Raw genomic sequence first — 14,637 nt, 5'->3', positions numbered from 1 at the left:
ATAATATTTTTGCTGGCACCAAACAGTTTGTCTTCATAGGAAATGGAACCGCTGATGGATTCTGGCACTGACGCTTGACACCTGTGTCTGAACTGTTGACTTTAACCATCTTGAAGACGTTCTGATGCAACTCTGAACAGTAGCCAACAATGATGCAACAGTTTTATTTGCCTGCTTCTTGGTGTCTCTTAAGCAACACCAGGATCTGTTTTTTTCAGTACTGTAGGTAAATATCTGCTTCATTTGCCAACATTCAAATGAGAGCTGGTTTAAGTGTGACTGCTAGTCAAATGATCGTTCTCATACGTGGAACTCAAAGGAGTGAGATGTTCAGCTTGATGTTGGACTCATCGGACAGCAACGGGTGTTTCTGACTGAACACGTCGCGGAACAAGAAACGACAAAAATAACAGACAGGTAACGTGTGGTTGTTAGACAATTTAGACAAAATTTAAATTTTACGGACTTCTCTCTTTATAGTCCCATCTGCAATAATCATGTCTTTCTCCCAGCCAAATTAGATCCTGTCTTTGTCCAGTGGCTAAGGGCAGGATTAAGTAAATTCAGTGATCTCTACATAGATGGTACTTTTGCTACATTTGATGCTCTTTTCTCCAAATTTAACTTACAGTGGTCTAAACTGTTCTAGCTTCAGATTCGCCAGTTTGTTTGTACCATTAGCCCATGCTTTCCTAATTTACCTCTAAAAAAAAGGAATAGATATCACTCTGCAAATTCCCATGCATCATAGAGGTCTCATCTCAAAAATCTATAATAGTATCGCACCACTTAAAGTATCGCTCGATAAGATCAGAGCAGATTGGGTGGAAGAACTTGGAATAAATATCTCAGATGCAGCGTGGGATGGTGCATTATATAGAGTAAATGGGTCCACCTCATGTGCCCGCCTTGGCTTGATTCAGTTCAAGGTTCTCCATCGAATCCATTATAGTAGAGTCAGACTCTCTAAGATATATTCTAATGTAAGTGAAAAATGTGAACGTTGTCATGTTGCTAAGGCCGACCTGGCCCATATGTTCTGGTCCTGTAATAAGCTATATAATTTTTGGACTACGATATTTCGAACTTTATCTGAAGCTTTTAGCAGAGCTATTCAACCCAGTGCTGAAATGGCTATTTTTGGAGTTCCAGTGGAGGGTATATCAATGACAAATAAAATTAAAAATGTGCTTGCTTTTTCAACTCTCCTGGCCCGGAGAAGAATCCTGTTGGAGTGGAAATCAGCACATCCACCCAAAACCACCTCCTGGATGAAAGACCTGATCCTATTCCTTAAGCTAGAAAAGATAAAATATTGCATTAGAGGGTCGACCCAAAAATTCCATGATACAATGGGCCCCTCTACTATTTTATTTTGAGAAACTTGAAGTCCTCCCACAAAACTGAAAATTAAGCAGGAATAAATCCTGTTGTGTTTGTGCTTGTACCTCCTTGGAGACTCAGGGACCTCAGAAAACCTGCACATATAGCCTACTTGTACGGTCTTGAATATCCACTTTCTCTCTTATTTATTTTGTTTGTGTGTGTGTATATATATATATATATATATATGTGTGTATATATGTGTGTGTGTGTGTGTATGTATATATATATAATTTTTATTTTTATTATTTCAATCTTGTTTATTTTCATATATATATATATATATATATATATATATATATATATATATATATATATATATATATATATATATATATTATGTTACTTATATTTATTACTTGCAATGTTTCTGTATTTCTATGTTTCCTAATTTGCTTGTGTTTGGTCTATTTGCATGTGTTGCACATTGAGCTCTCTTTGCCACAATATAGGAGGGTATAGGGGCCACACTCAAAATTCAAAAGCATGATTTGAATTGTAAAATGGACAGCAGTTGTGCAAACGCTTTTATATTTGTAGTAAATAGGCTAAATCTGCAAAAACATTGGTCTGGTCCTAATATGAAAAACGCAGTCAACTGTAAGCACAATGTTCTTCTGGAAAGGATACATTGAGTTCAGGCATCAAATTCTTGCTCTTTGTAATTTTGTTGTTCATATTTCTCTTGAAGGTTTCAAGCCAGAAGTTGTGATGAATACTACTTTTTCTTTTGTCTCGAGAACACAAGCTGGACCACATATGAATACACTTTTTTTTTTTTTTTTATAATTTGTATACTTTATTGATCCCCGGGGGGAAATTACACTTGTTGCACTCTGTTGTTGGAACACACTACATACAGGCCTGTAATACACACACATGCTCAGCACTTAAACATGCACAATTGGAGAGATTTCAGAGTGAGGGGGCAGCGAAAGGGTCAAATAAATACAATGCTCTCTGTACAACAGAATTCTGAAGATGATGATGATGAAGAGTTCAGGACCCTTCCTCCTCCTCCTCCTCCTCCTCAGCCTGAGCAGTACTGCATCTGGACTGGGATCAGTGGTGCGGAGAGATTACTCGTACATCTCAAAGCATTACACCTGGCAGGACGCTCAAAGCTACTGCAGGAAGTGAGCTTTTACGTTTTATTGACATTTACATAAATAGCTATTAGAAGTGACCAGGTAACCAGGATTTGTTCAGAACTTGGCAGCACATCTTTCTTCTCTTTTGCCCCCTGGTCATGGAATAATCTTCATAACACATCAGCTTATTGATTCGGTCTCCCTGGGAGAGTTTAAAACTCTGAATAAAAAAACTAAAGAGTGCAGTTGCTATTCCTAAACTGGCTTTTGTATTTGTATGATGTATCTGTTGTCTCTTGACTGTGTTCTATTTTATAATTTTCTTCTCTTGTTATGGTGCACTGTCTTGGCCACATCTCCCTCCAAAAAGAGATTTAAATCTCACGGCACTTCCTGGTTAAATGAAGGTTAAAAGAAAATAAGTTAGAATTTGTAATTAAGGCTTGAATGTAACATTGCAAATTAAATAGAATTAAGAATTAATAGGATATAATTAAGTAGATCAGCATCACTTGTCCATAATACAATGCAGTACAGTTAATAGTAACTTTGGTTAACCCTTTACTTACATTTTTAATTGAGTGCAGTCATTAAGTCAAAGTTCCAATTTGTCCAATGCTTTGTTTTATGAACAAATATCTGCAAAACTTATGACGTTCCCGTCAGCCATGTAAAACCTCCTCTACTATAAGTAGAATTTAGTTTTGAATCACTTGTATTTTGACGGATGTAGTTGCAAATACTTTTTATTCGAACAGATTAACTTCCTACACTGATTTGGCCACCATCTTTACGCAGTCAGATGCAGACAGCATAAATGTGGTGCCTTATCATGCATGGATCAGCTTGCACAAACTCGATGGAATCTCCTGGATTTGGTCTCATAAATATGGAATGAATGTCTCTGGCCAAAATCAGTACTACTGGGGGAACAACGAGCCATACAACGAAAACTGTGCTGTCGTCTATTACACCAGCCAAAAGTAATGGAGATTGTTCTAACACCATTTTTAAAGACTTATACAATTTTTTTGAATGTTGTTTTATATATATATATATATATATATATATATATATATATATATATATATTACTTATGTTACTTATATTTATTACTTGCAACGTTTCTGTATTTCTATGTTTCCTAATTTGCTTGTGTTTGGTCTATTTGCATGTGTTGCACATTGAGCTCTCTTTGTCACAATATAGGAGGGTATAGGGGCCACACTCAAAATTCAAAAGCATGATTTGAATTGTAAAATGGACAGCAGTTGTGCAAACGCTTTTATATTTGTAGTAAATCTGCAAAAACATTGGTCTGGTCCTAATATGAAAAACGCAGTCAACTGTAAGCACAATGTTCTTCTGAAAAGGATACATTGAGTTCAGGCATCAAATTCTTGCTCTTTGTAATTTTGTTGTTCATATTTCTCTTGAAGGTTTCACGCCAGAAGTTGTGATGAATACTACTTTTTCTTTTGTCTCGAGGACACAAGCTGGATCACATACGAATACACATTTATACCACAGTCGAAGTCATGGTCTGAGGCCCAGCAGTATTGCCAGAGTAAGAAATACAGAGATCTGGCAACTTTCCTATACAGTTCCGACCTATACTCTGTCCATGAGCAGGATTTTCCAGTCTGGACTGGACTGCACAGAGAAGGTATAAGACCAACATAATTGCATCCTATAAACTGCACTTATGTATTCATATCATATTCATATTAAGAAAACTGACCATGCAATACACCCTATGGAATATTCCTACAGAGTGGCGAAAGGAGTTGAGGATTGCTATAATCAAATTAGTCTACATTCTGAAACATGTACCATGGAGTAAAAAAACCCTGCTATGTTGTTTTTAGGGATGTTAATAATTAACAGTTTGACCATTCATTTTTTTATTCTATTTTTTATGTATTACTTTATGATTTTTACCATGCACAGTTTTAATATGTATCATATTGCAGGTTTATGTAAAGCACTTTGTCATTTGTATCTGTGAAAAGCGCTATATAAATACATTTTATATACTTAGTAACTGACATAAGAATTTAGACGGATATGATGCTACTATCAGTTAAACCAGGGGTCTTCAACATTTTTTAGGCCAAAGACCCTTTAACTGTAAGACAGACGGAGCATGCAGGGACCCCCTACTACATACAGTATATTGTATAAAATTAAGTTGCATCTTAAACTGGGCCTAAAATAATGTGTAGGGCGGTCTAAAACCTTTATACATACATTTTCATGGTGCATAGAATACAAAGGTATTGAAATAATTGTTGGCATTATTTTATAAATTACGTTTTAATGTTAAACATACACGTGGCACAGTCAATCCTTAGGATTACCTGTATCTGTGGATGGCTATATTACCTTTAGGCCAGTAAGACTACCATCAATGTTGTTTTTTCACAAATAGGCTGATTTATATTTGCTAATATGTTAGATTTAAAGTAAAAACATTTCCCCTCAGGGAGAAATAAAGTTATTTGAATTGAATGTTGAAGAAAAATCTTTAAAAAAATTAACAACTAAAAATAATGAGGTGGCCCCCTGCAGTAACTCTGAGGAACCCCTGCAGTTCCTGGACCCCCTGTTGAAGATCTCTGAGTTAAACAAAAATAATAAGTAATTTGCAAAATACTATATACTATACAATCTATTTCTTAACTGCTAGTTAACTTGCTATTGCTTACTTTACATTAACAAGTTGCGTTTTAAGCTCTTCTTTTCTGATCGTGGCGTTCTGCTAGACAGCGCTCACAGCGGAAAACTACGTGACACATACATTGTGACCACTACATTCATGAGGACTGGCGAGTTAAATCGACCGTCCTACACGCAGAGTATGCGCGGCAGTCCCACAGCTGACAACCGTGCTGGTAGATGAAGTGCAGACGGTGGACAGATGTAGTGTGTCGGTCGCGCACCCGATTCGAGGAAAAAGGCACCATGTGTCCACTGATGCAAGTCCACAAATGTCCACGGAACATGGAAAGTATGTCCGAGCCTCCCGGACGGTGAACTGGGAATCTGTTGCCTGCTTGTCGGTTTTCAGTTAATAATCGTTTTTCGAGGGTTGGCTATCAGACAGAAAAACTCTAAATTAGCATCACTAGTTCAACCCCCAACTTTGGCCAAAAAGCTGATGTTGGGATGGATAGTTGACTTTCTGACAAACAGTAACTTTCATCTCATCAGTGTTGGTGAAGTTTTCACAGAACATTGGAGGTGGAGCACAGGGCTGTCAGAAATTGGACATGGAATGAGCCAGGTAACGACGACTGTGTTTCCATCTCCTCGAGGAAAGTGGCTGCATGTGTTCATGACAGTACATTTAACGTTGTGGCTGCGCGACCGAAAACAAGTCTGCAGCTGTCCACCGAACGTGGAAAGTATGTCTAAGCTTCCCGCACTGTGAACTGGGACTCCGTTCCCTGCTTAGGTTAATGCTCTGTTTACGAGGGTCGGCTAACGGTCAGAAAGAAATTAGCATCCCTAGTTATTTTTTCCTGTTTTCTTGCAAAATACAGCTCAATCCCCATCGTTAGCCAAAAAGCTGATGTTGGGATGGATAGTTAACTTTTTGACAAACCGTAATCAGACTTTCATCTCAACTGTGTTGCTGAAGTTTCAAACATCTGTTCTGCAGGGGGAACATGGAGGTGGAGCACTGGGCTGTCAGAGTACAGAAATTGGGCATCGAATGAGCCAGGGAACAACGACTGTGTTTCCATCTCCTCGAAGAGCAAAACAATGGCTACCCAAAGCTGCTCTGCTCGATTTCCCTTCCTCTGCTTCGCTGACAACCTGGTCCTGGTAAAGGAGAACAAGACGTGGGAGAAGGCGCTGGAGCACTGCCGAGCTCTCATTTCAACCTTCCTACCAAACCTTCGCTACGAGCTGGTCAGCGTGCAGCCTGGAGAAGACCACGACTACGTGATGAACAAGGTCATGGAGGCCAACACTGAGGAGGTGGGTTCATTTTCAGTCACATGTAAGAAATGTTTTTATAGGTGCTAGGCGCTATGCAGTTTTGGCAATTTCTTCGCTGTTTGCTCACAGGTTTCTCTATAGAGCTCCCCCTACAGCTTCAGAATAGATATTTGGCAGCTCCTATGTTTACTTGTGTCTGACTCCTTGCCCGGTCAGTCTACTGTTTTCTCTTTCTCTGTTCCTTTGACAATGCTTTCCTAGCTTTCTGCTTCTTTTTTGCCGGCTCAGCCATGCCGATAGTGTGAAAAACTCCATCGCTACCTAGTTCTTATAGCTAGCCAAGCAATTCGTTACATCGCAAGACCTGATATCACACGATACTTCCTGCAAAAGTTGCAAGGGTGGTTTTTCTGCCCACAGGCGCTAGGGGGAAGCGAGACGACCAACATTCAACCCGAAAAATGTTATATAACCATTCCAATGACTCCGAAGCTGTTCAGTTAAGGTAAATTAAGCTAAAAAAAACCCTGCATAGTTCCCCTTTAAGGGGAACAGAATGAACGTGTTATTTTCCCCCAGAGCAAACGTAACATAAGCTTTTTTAAATCATTTATTTTCTACCAGTTAGCTGGCAGTCAGAAGGCCTCCGGCTTGGAGGGGAAATTCTATGGTACTTCATCTGTACAACCATTCCTTTTTTTTTGACACTACATCTTTGATATGTGTGAAAGGTACAGTCATGTGACACTTCACCCATCGTCATGAATAACACAAAATCTTTACATTTTTATTCCCCTTCACCTATACATGGTGATACAGGTGAGAGACAGGGTACATCCTGGAGAGTGTGCCAGTTGATTTAAAGCATACAGAAGGAAAGACAACCAGTCACTCTTACATTCACAGCATTTTTGAGTTATCCGGACCAGCATATTATTGGACTGTGAAAGGAAAAACACAGGGAAACATTGAAACCCTGACTTAGAAAGACTCCAATCAGGACCGTCTTGCTGTGAATTGACTGCTTAAAATGACTTTAGCTACAGCTGGTGCAATAAATGCACTGAGCATTGTCCCTGTTAAATAAACAGAATACACATAATACATACAAAAAAACTGGAATAGCACTCAGAAAGCGTAGACCTTTGCCAAAGCCAGTGGTGCATTCATGTGCTCCTCGGAGGGTCCCATTACTGGGTTGGAAAGCCGTTCTTCTGACTTCGGTATGTTCATGAGCTTTAAGTCATTATGTGGAGACAACAAGGACGCTAAAATAGATGTGTTGTGTTTTATTGCTCGGTTCATTTAAACAACACATTGATAGCCATTTCCAGTATTTGTGTGAAGACGTAGTGCAAAGGAAACGGATCAGGTGAACCTTAAAATACAAATATCTGCCCTGTAATTAATGCTCTGGAATTAATGACCACAATGTGAACACACACAATTTGTTATGGGGTTACTTTTGTGTTGCTCTGCGCCTGAGTCCCATTGTACATCAATGTGATCCTCAAGACGTAAAAAACACAGTGATTGTGATTATTATTATAATTATGATTAAGTACTGTTTACTGAACTCTAAGATGGTGCCCATTTACTCCAGTCAAAGCTTTACCAAGCACATATGCTTCTGTGATGTGCGGCCTGCTGCATCTGCTCATAATCTCTTTCTCCCAGTTCCCACCAGCACGGCTCATAAACTTCACATTGAGATTACATCATGCACGTAAACATAGCTTTTCTAGGCTCTTGGAATGTACAAATTTATGTTAAACCTTAATGGTTTGAAAATTAATTATACAAATAGTTATAAGTGACCTTGTTTGCAGTTTTGTAGATGTCTCTTTCATAATGATGGTGGTCTACAGGGGGAAAATGCTTTGTGGACAGCAGGTGGAGGCTCATTAGATCTTTCCTCTCCTTAGGTGTGGGCAGGCCTCCGTTTCCTGGCCGGTGAATGGCTGTGGGTGAACGGGCAGAGTATGTTGTACTCTGACCTGCCCCTCTGCCCACCCCTGGTGCAGCACTGTGGAGCCTTGTCCAAGAACAGCACAGGCAGCGTGGAGGCCAAAGACTGTTCTGAGAAAAGGAACTTCCTGTGTTATAGCACATCCTGACATCACCCCTATCATCTGCATCAGGGTGGTCACTAGCAGAAGTTTATTTCATTAGATGGCGATAGATATATACAACTGTGTATGTTTTTTAACACATTAAGGGAATATGTATCATACTAATAACTTTGCAAACATTTGATCAAACTTTATAAAGAACTCTCTTAAAGTAAACTTTGACTCAACTCTATTTAACAAGCGAGTCTCTCATAGACTTAGTCATGTATCAGCTTATTAGAAGTTAGTAATTTAAATCAAATGATAAAGAAACTGATTTAAAGTTGACTCTGATATGATGAAAGTCAAGTCGACGTCGACTAGTCGCTGATGACGTCATTGACATTTTTTTCACAAGTCACTAGTCTTATAAAAATCACAGGAGGAGAGAATGCTTTGCATTGTAGCTAGCTGTATTTTATCACCCTTTAATTACAACCCTTGTATTGATTTTCTTAAGATGCTTGCTTTCTGTAGCTTAGCCTTTCTAGCATTTTGCAACCTGTCCAATTTATCAGCAAGCGCTTTTGCATCGACCTTAACTGACGTTACCCGTTTTTCAGTTTGTGCTTCAACACCGCTACTCACACTATGGGTTTACCAGTGGTAACTTCACGCACACCATTCCCGGTAATTATGTCTGCGCATCTCCATGATAGTCAGTCAATCAATAGTTTGCCGTAACAAACGGTCAGTGCAAAATCTATTGTCCGTCCTCGTTGGCAACCAATGCATTGCGTTTATGTATAGTTAGGTGTGCACACAATTGAAATGGCTATTAAAGCTATAGTGCGTAGCTTCTGTCGCTCCCATGAGGAATTCTAAGTAATGACAACAAAACTGTCAGCGCGTCCACATGATACAAGCATTCCGTGATCGTGCACAGCCCGATCAGACTCTGTGTGATGATCCAGTGATCCGATGCTCGACAGCCTGTAACGTTAGCAATAGCACGTAGCTCCTGCGTGTCTTTACACCAACAGCTTTTAGCAAACGTCCTTTAATGTAGCCGAAATCCAAACAGCTACAAGGCAGCGCTGCTCAATGTCTCACGCCATGTCCTTATGTCCCAAATGTTCCGTGGCTTTCAAATGAAGTTCCAAAAGAGCTGTGTTTTTGTCAGTGACAGTGCTACATGTCTATGTTGTTGGTAAAAAAATCCACATGATCAGCGAGTAGTCGACGTCAAGCTCAAAACGTCATTGTGAAGTAGTAAAGTCAATTAGTCTGCGCAACCCCTAGTAGGGAGTAGGTTTCACGTAGCAATTCTTTATCAGTAAATATTGGTGTAGAGCAGACCAAAGCTGCTCATTATATTGAGGTGAATAATATATGGTCTATTGTTGAAGTAGCATTGATCACTTAGAGGGGGGGATACATTTTGTCTCCACCGGAGATATATAGAACAGAAAGGGGGAAATCCCATGCATCGCCCCTAGAAAATTGCCCCCTGCTATTCACGCTTTAACTGTTTGTGATAGTTTGCAATGATTACAGTTTTTGGTTATTACTGTTGATTAGCTCACGACCATCACGACCATACAGTTGCATTTCCCTACATGTATTTTGAGAATATTAACACAATAAACGGATCCTTAAACAGAAAATAGAACCTGTGCCATTTCTTATTTGTGTCTACGTTTCACTTTTCACACTGTTTAGCTTAAGGAGAATTTACATGGACACAGGCCACTCGTGTTCATAACTCACTGTGAATCATGTCCATGTTGTAATGGAAACACTGGAGATGAAACTGATTCCTGTCATTGATCACTGAGTGTTGCTGTGAAGAGAAACACACTCTGTAAATCACTGAAGTCAGCAGGAAGAGTATCGGTGTTGGCACACACACACACACACACACACACACACAGTGCATCCACAACAAAAGTGTGTGTGTGTGTGTGTGTGTGCGCTGAGCAGCTGATGGGATTACTGTTCTGCTATCTTGGGAGTGAAATAGCTGAGTCGAACAAGAAGATTCTAGTTTTTGAAACAAATAATTGAATCAATACAAGAATATCTGGAAAATATAAAGGCGGATGAATGGTATTGTAGTGGACCTTTCTGTTTCTTCACAGCTAGCTGCCTCCGTGTGTTGTTTAATGAATCTGGCAGCTATTCAGTCATGAATGTTTCACAGATGTGTCATGCACTCTTTATGAGCGAGCGATGGAAACCTTTCCTGGAAGGCAGCGACTTATTAGAAACCGTGCGTGTGTGTGTGTGTGTGTGTGTGTGCGCGCACAGACAGAAATTGTATGAATATAGTTTCTCTGTGTGTAGTGTGAAGAAAGTTGCTTCTGGAGTGCACTAAAAAACAACTTCATAAAACAAATTAACAAAAGCAAAAACTCAACATTTCTAAATTATGTTTGTCATTGTTTTCTAAAATCCCCCATATGCGTAGTTTTTGAAGAGGAGCCTCCATCGCCAAAACAAATAATTTCTGAGTGCCTTCCAAAACATGTTTGACTGAAAAATGATTCAATATTTCACTTTATTCCTAAATTCTGGGATTAAGGTATGTTTAAAAACTACTCAAATAGTTTTTTAGTTATGAAGAAAGACTTGACGTCATTGCAGGTTGATCTAATGAGCATCTGCTCATTTGTCTTTCAAGAAGCAAGTCCATTTTTTTGTGTTTTCCAGGTAACGTGCGATTAAATACTCATAAGGTGACAGGCTGCTGACACACTGAAAAATATCCCTCTCACACGCATACATCGTGACATTGAAAACCAATCTCAGACTGCCTCCGTAGTGCTAATGCTTTCCCAAAACGTTTCACACAAAATCAAGAGGCTTCCGTCTTCTAGTGAAACCAAGAGGCCAACTTAAAAGAGATCTGATGAATTGTGAAATCTGAACCCTGACTCTTCCAGCTGGCTTAGAAACACCATGGGGACTTTGTGGTTATATTGTCAGCAGTAAATCAGCTATAGCTGTCCATCTATTGTTTAAGGGTAACAACATTTTTTTTTTTCAACCTTGTGTCTAAGTGACACAAATAATCGTTTGACATTGGTCCAGTATTACGCATGACCGCTGCAGTCGGCAGCGGCGAAACAAGCTACAATGTAAGTTGATAGGGCAATTGTCCAGCTTGTTAGTCTGGCTATCACCAGACCAAGCTCAATCCTTTAAGATGGAACATCAGTCTGGGGACTCTGCTCTGTATTTTCTACTACACAAGAGGCGTGATCAACGGGCATATTTCAAATGACTCTGTACGCAATTGGATAGTCCTTCAACCAATCAGACCAACGATCCGGGTGACATTGCAGCGACAGCGGCATCAGCGGGTTGCTGCGCTTCAGTGGCTGAATGTAAACAAGAAGCTGCTTGGTCGCTTCTCTATCGTCATCTTGTTAAACCCGCCAATAGCGCGGCAGGTGGATAAGCCAGTTTGTGATTGGTCCCCGCAAAATTGTAACGGAAGCAGGATAGATAAACGTACAGGTTTCCAGCCTGAGCTGCAGGGCGAAATCAAATCGCCGGCAGATCGGGCTGGGTTTACCCAGTCTAGTAGCTTGTATTTACATTCACAAAAGTGAGTGTTTTGCCACTGACAGGCTCAGATTAATATTCTGTCTGCGAACATTATGGAAAGGATTTCTTAGGAGGTCGACCTCTCAGGTTTCTGGTTTGCTAAAGCCACCAGACTCCATGTAAATAAACAACAATTTTAGCATCGTAAAATACACTTCATTCAAAGCCGTTTTGGGTTGTCTTTCCACTTTTCCAACCATGACAACTCTAGTTTTGGTTGAAATAAACGCGTAGTTTACCGATTTACATGTGAAAATATTTTGGCTGTATACACGCTAAAAGTATACATTTTTTAAATGGAGTCTGGTGGGTTTAGAGCTAGCAACTTTAGAGCTGTTTCTGGTTAAACAACAAGGTCTTAAAGAGGTTTCTTAATATTCCTTTAATGATCCTTTCCATAATGTTGTCTGACATAATCTGAGCCTATCAGTGGCAAAATAAAGCACTTTTAGTGGACCAAAATGTTGATCCACATTTGACCCATAGGGTCTGTGGCTGCCGTTCACAGCGTTCACGCTTAATACTGGACCGGTTTCAAACATTGTTGTTCCTATCAGTCACTTACACACAAAAACATAGGGTCACAACAATAGGGTCCAGGTTGAAAAAAACGGTATTTACCCTTTAAGGAGTTAAACGCTAGTCTTATTTCATTCCCTTTTAATAGTATTTAGAGATTTGGTACAAAGAAATAAAAAAGAATCTGCGTCAAGGGGAGATTAAAGTGGATTAGAAGTTAAGATGAAAATTGACAAAATTGCAGCAGTTGAGCTGACGTGACTCATTCTCGCCTTGACCTTTGGAAAAGTTGATGTCAGAGTTTTGTTGTTTGCTTTGTTGATGTAGGCAGACACTTTAGTCCACAGCTGTGTGATCTAACAGAGAGCTTGCCATCCTCGATCCTCAGAATAGATCACTTCCAGAGAAAACCCAAACATCTCAGTCACTCCAGCATTCTCGAAATGTATTTACAGAATACATATATACTTTATCATATTAACAACTGAGAAGATAGTAGGGCTCTCAACGTACAGTATATTCTAATTTTAAATATATAAATATACTGTACATTCGAATATTGTTCCTGGCGTGGGCCTGGTCCGTTGCTCCCTAAACAATTGAGCCCAGCCATACATCCATGGGTCAGAGAATTCACACCATGGTTCACAGCAAGTTAGTGGACGTGTTGAGGATGTTTCATGTGGCTGGCGCTACTGGAAGTTAAAAAACAAGGGTTAAGAAGAAGACCCAGGAAGTGCGCCGGGCTTCAAACCCAATTTGACTAAGCAGCCAAACTGTGGAATCACAACTTCCATGTCCGTCACGTGATGCCATGGGGCCCAAAAAGACATTTTCTCATAGAGGTCATGGCGAAAGAGACGTCTGTGAATCAGTGGATACATTTTTCCGAGCGTCACAACCAAGCAATATGACTTGTTTCAAGGTCTTATTGAAACCGAAGGCCTTATTATACATCTATGAAGAAGACGCCACAAAGACATCAAAGAAAATGTCTAACTGGGGACACGACTAGATTTCAATCACTTCTATCGTTCGTTTATTTTGTAATGTGTCGGCATGTAGATCTTTTAAAATGCATGTCTGTTGAAATACTGTAAATAGTTGTGTCTTCCGTTGTATTGGTTTGCCCTCTAATGTACATAATGCACAAAAATAGATGTTCGGATATATTCAAACCTATGTTTTTTTTGTGTAAGTGTAGCTATCTAGCTCTGAACACAAAGTACAGCTAATGCTAATGGGAATGTCATTAGTTTTGCAGGTATTTTAGTCATAAAACAAAGTATTTTTTACCATAAAACCATTATGAACAGATGAAAAGACAGGATCATCAAAGTCATAAGACTTCATCCTCTGGGGAACATGAATATCTGAACAAATGTTTGTGCAAATCCATCTGGATCTTGATATACAGTATTTCACTTGATAAATTAAAAAGTTGACCTGCTGGTGGCGCATGAAGAAAAGTCAGAGGTTCACCAAACTCATTAGGACAGACCAATTGACAGACCGACAAAATAACATTGCCATCCATAAAGCCATGCAGCTAGGGAAGCTGAAAGCTATGTCAGGTGGATGAACAAAAAAACAGAAGGTTGGCTTCCATTAAAGTCAATACAAACCATATAAACTCAAAGATGCTGCAGGACTCTTCCTGTAACAGGTTTAAAGGTGCACTATGCATTCCTGCATGACGTTACTTCTGTTGACGTTCCTAGTAAATTTCAAACAAAAGAGAGCAAGCTCGCCCCTCCCCCCATGTTTCCATAACTGTCATGACTAACTGACTAACTGTCACTAACCCCCACCCCCTCCCCCAACCATCATGTCGGTGATTGGCTGGAGTGGTTTGTTGTATTTTGGTGCCTATCCTGTCCCCCTAATGTTTGTTTGACGTTTACGACCCCTGTGTTGTCTCCCGAGACCGGGCTTTTTCACAGTGTATTAAGGGGGCAGGCAGCTAGCGGATCAAGGACAGATGCCTACGCTTTGCGATAAAAATGAAATCCCGCTGAATCCATGCAGGAACT

At 39.8% G+C, this 14,637-nt stretch overlaps 1 protein-coding gene across 1 annotated transcript; it reads left to right on the top strand.

The window, feature by feature from the left end:
- The first annotated feature begins 324 nt into the window (after positions 1–324).
- LOC144520502 (C-type mannose receptor 2-like) lies at positions 325–10,111 on the top strand. The gene is made up of 6 exons (XM_078254252.1): positions 325–417; positions 2,355–2,519; positions 3,233–3,457; positions 3,914–4,140; positions 6,139–6,461; positions 8,348–10,111. Exons 2-6 carry the CDS (start codon positions 2,365–2,367, stop codon positions 8,537–8,539), a joined length of 1,122 nt encoding a protein of 373 aa, XP_078110378.1. The 5' UTR covers positions 325–417; positions 2,355–2,364; the 3' UTR covers positions 8,540–10,111.
- Positions 10,112–14,637: the final 4,526 nt, after the last annotated feature.

Source organism: Sander vitreus, chromosome 1, assembly GCF_031162955.1.
Source record: "Sander vitreus isolate 19-12246 chromosome 1, sanVit1, whole genome shotgun sequence".
NCBI classification, from domain to species: Eukaryota; Metazoa; Chordata; class Actinopteri; order Perciformes; family Percidae; genus Sander; species Sander vitreus.
This window is presented reverse-complemented; position numbering and strand designations above follow the sequence as displayed.

Bases quoted from the DNA above. Each gene is read 5' to 3' on its own strand.
- LOC144520502 (XM_078254252.1), top strand. From the start codon at position 2,365: ATGATGATGATGAAGAGTTCAGGACCCTTCCTCCTCCTCCTCCTCCTC. The intron at 3,458-3,913 runs GTAATGGAGATT...TTTCTCTTGAAG, and splicing joins GTCTATTACACCAGCCAAAA to GTTTCACGCCAGAAGTTGTG. The intron at 4,141-6,138 runs GTATAAGACCAA...TCTGTTCTGCAG, and splicing joins GACTGGACTGCACAGAGAAG to GGGGAACATGGAGGTGGAGC.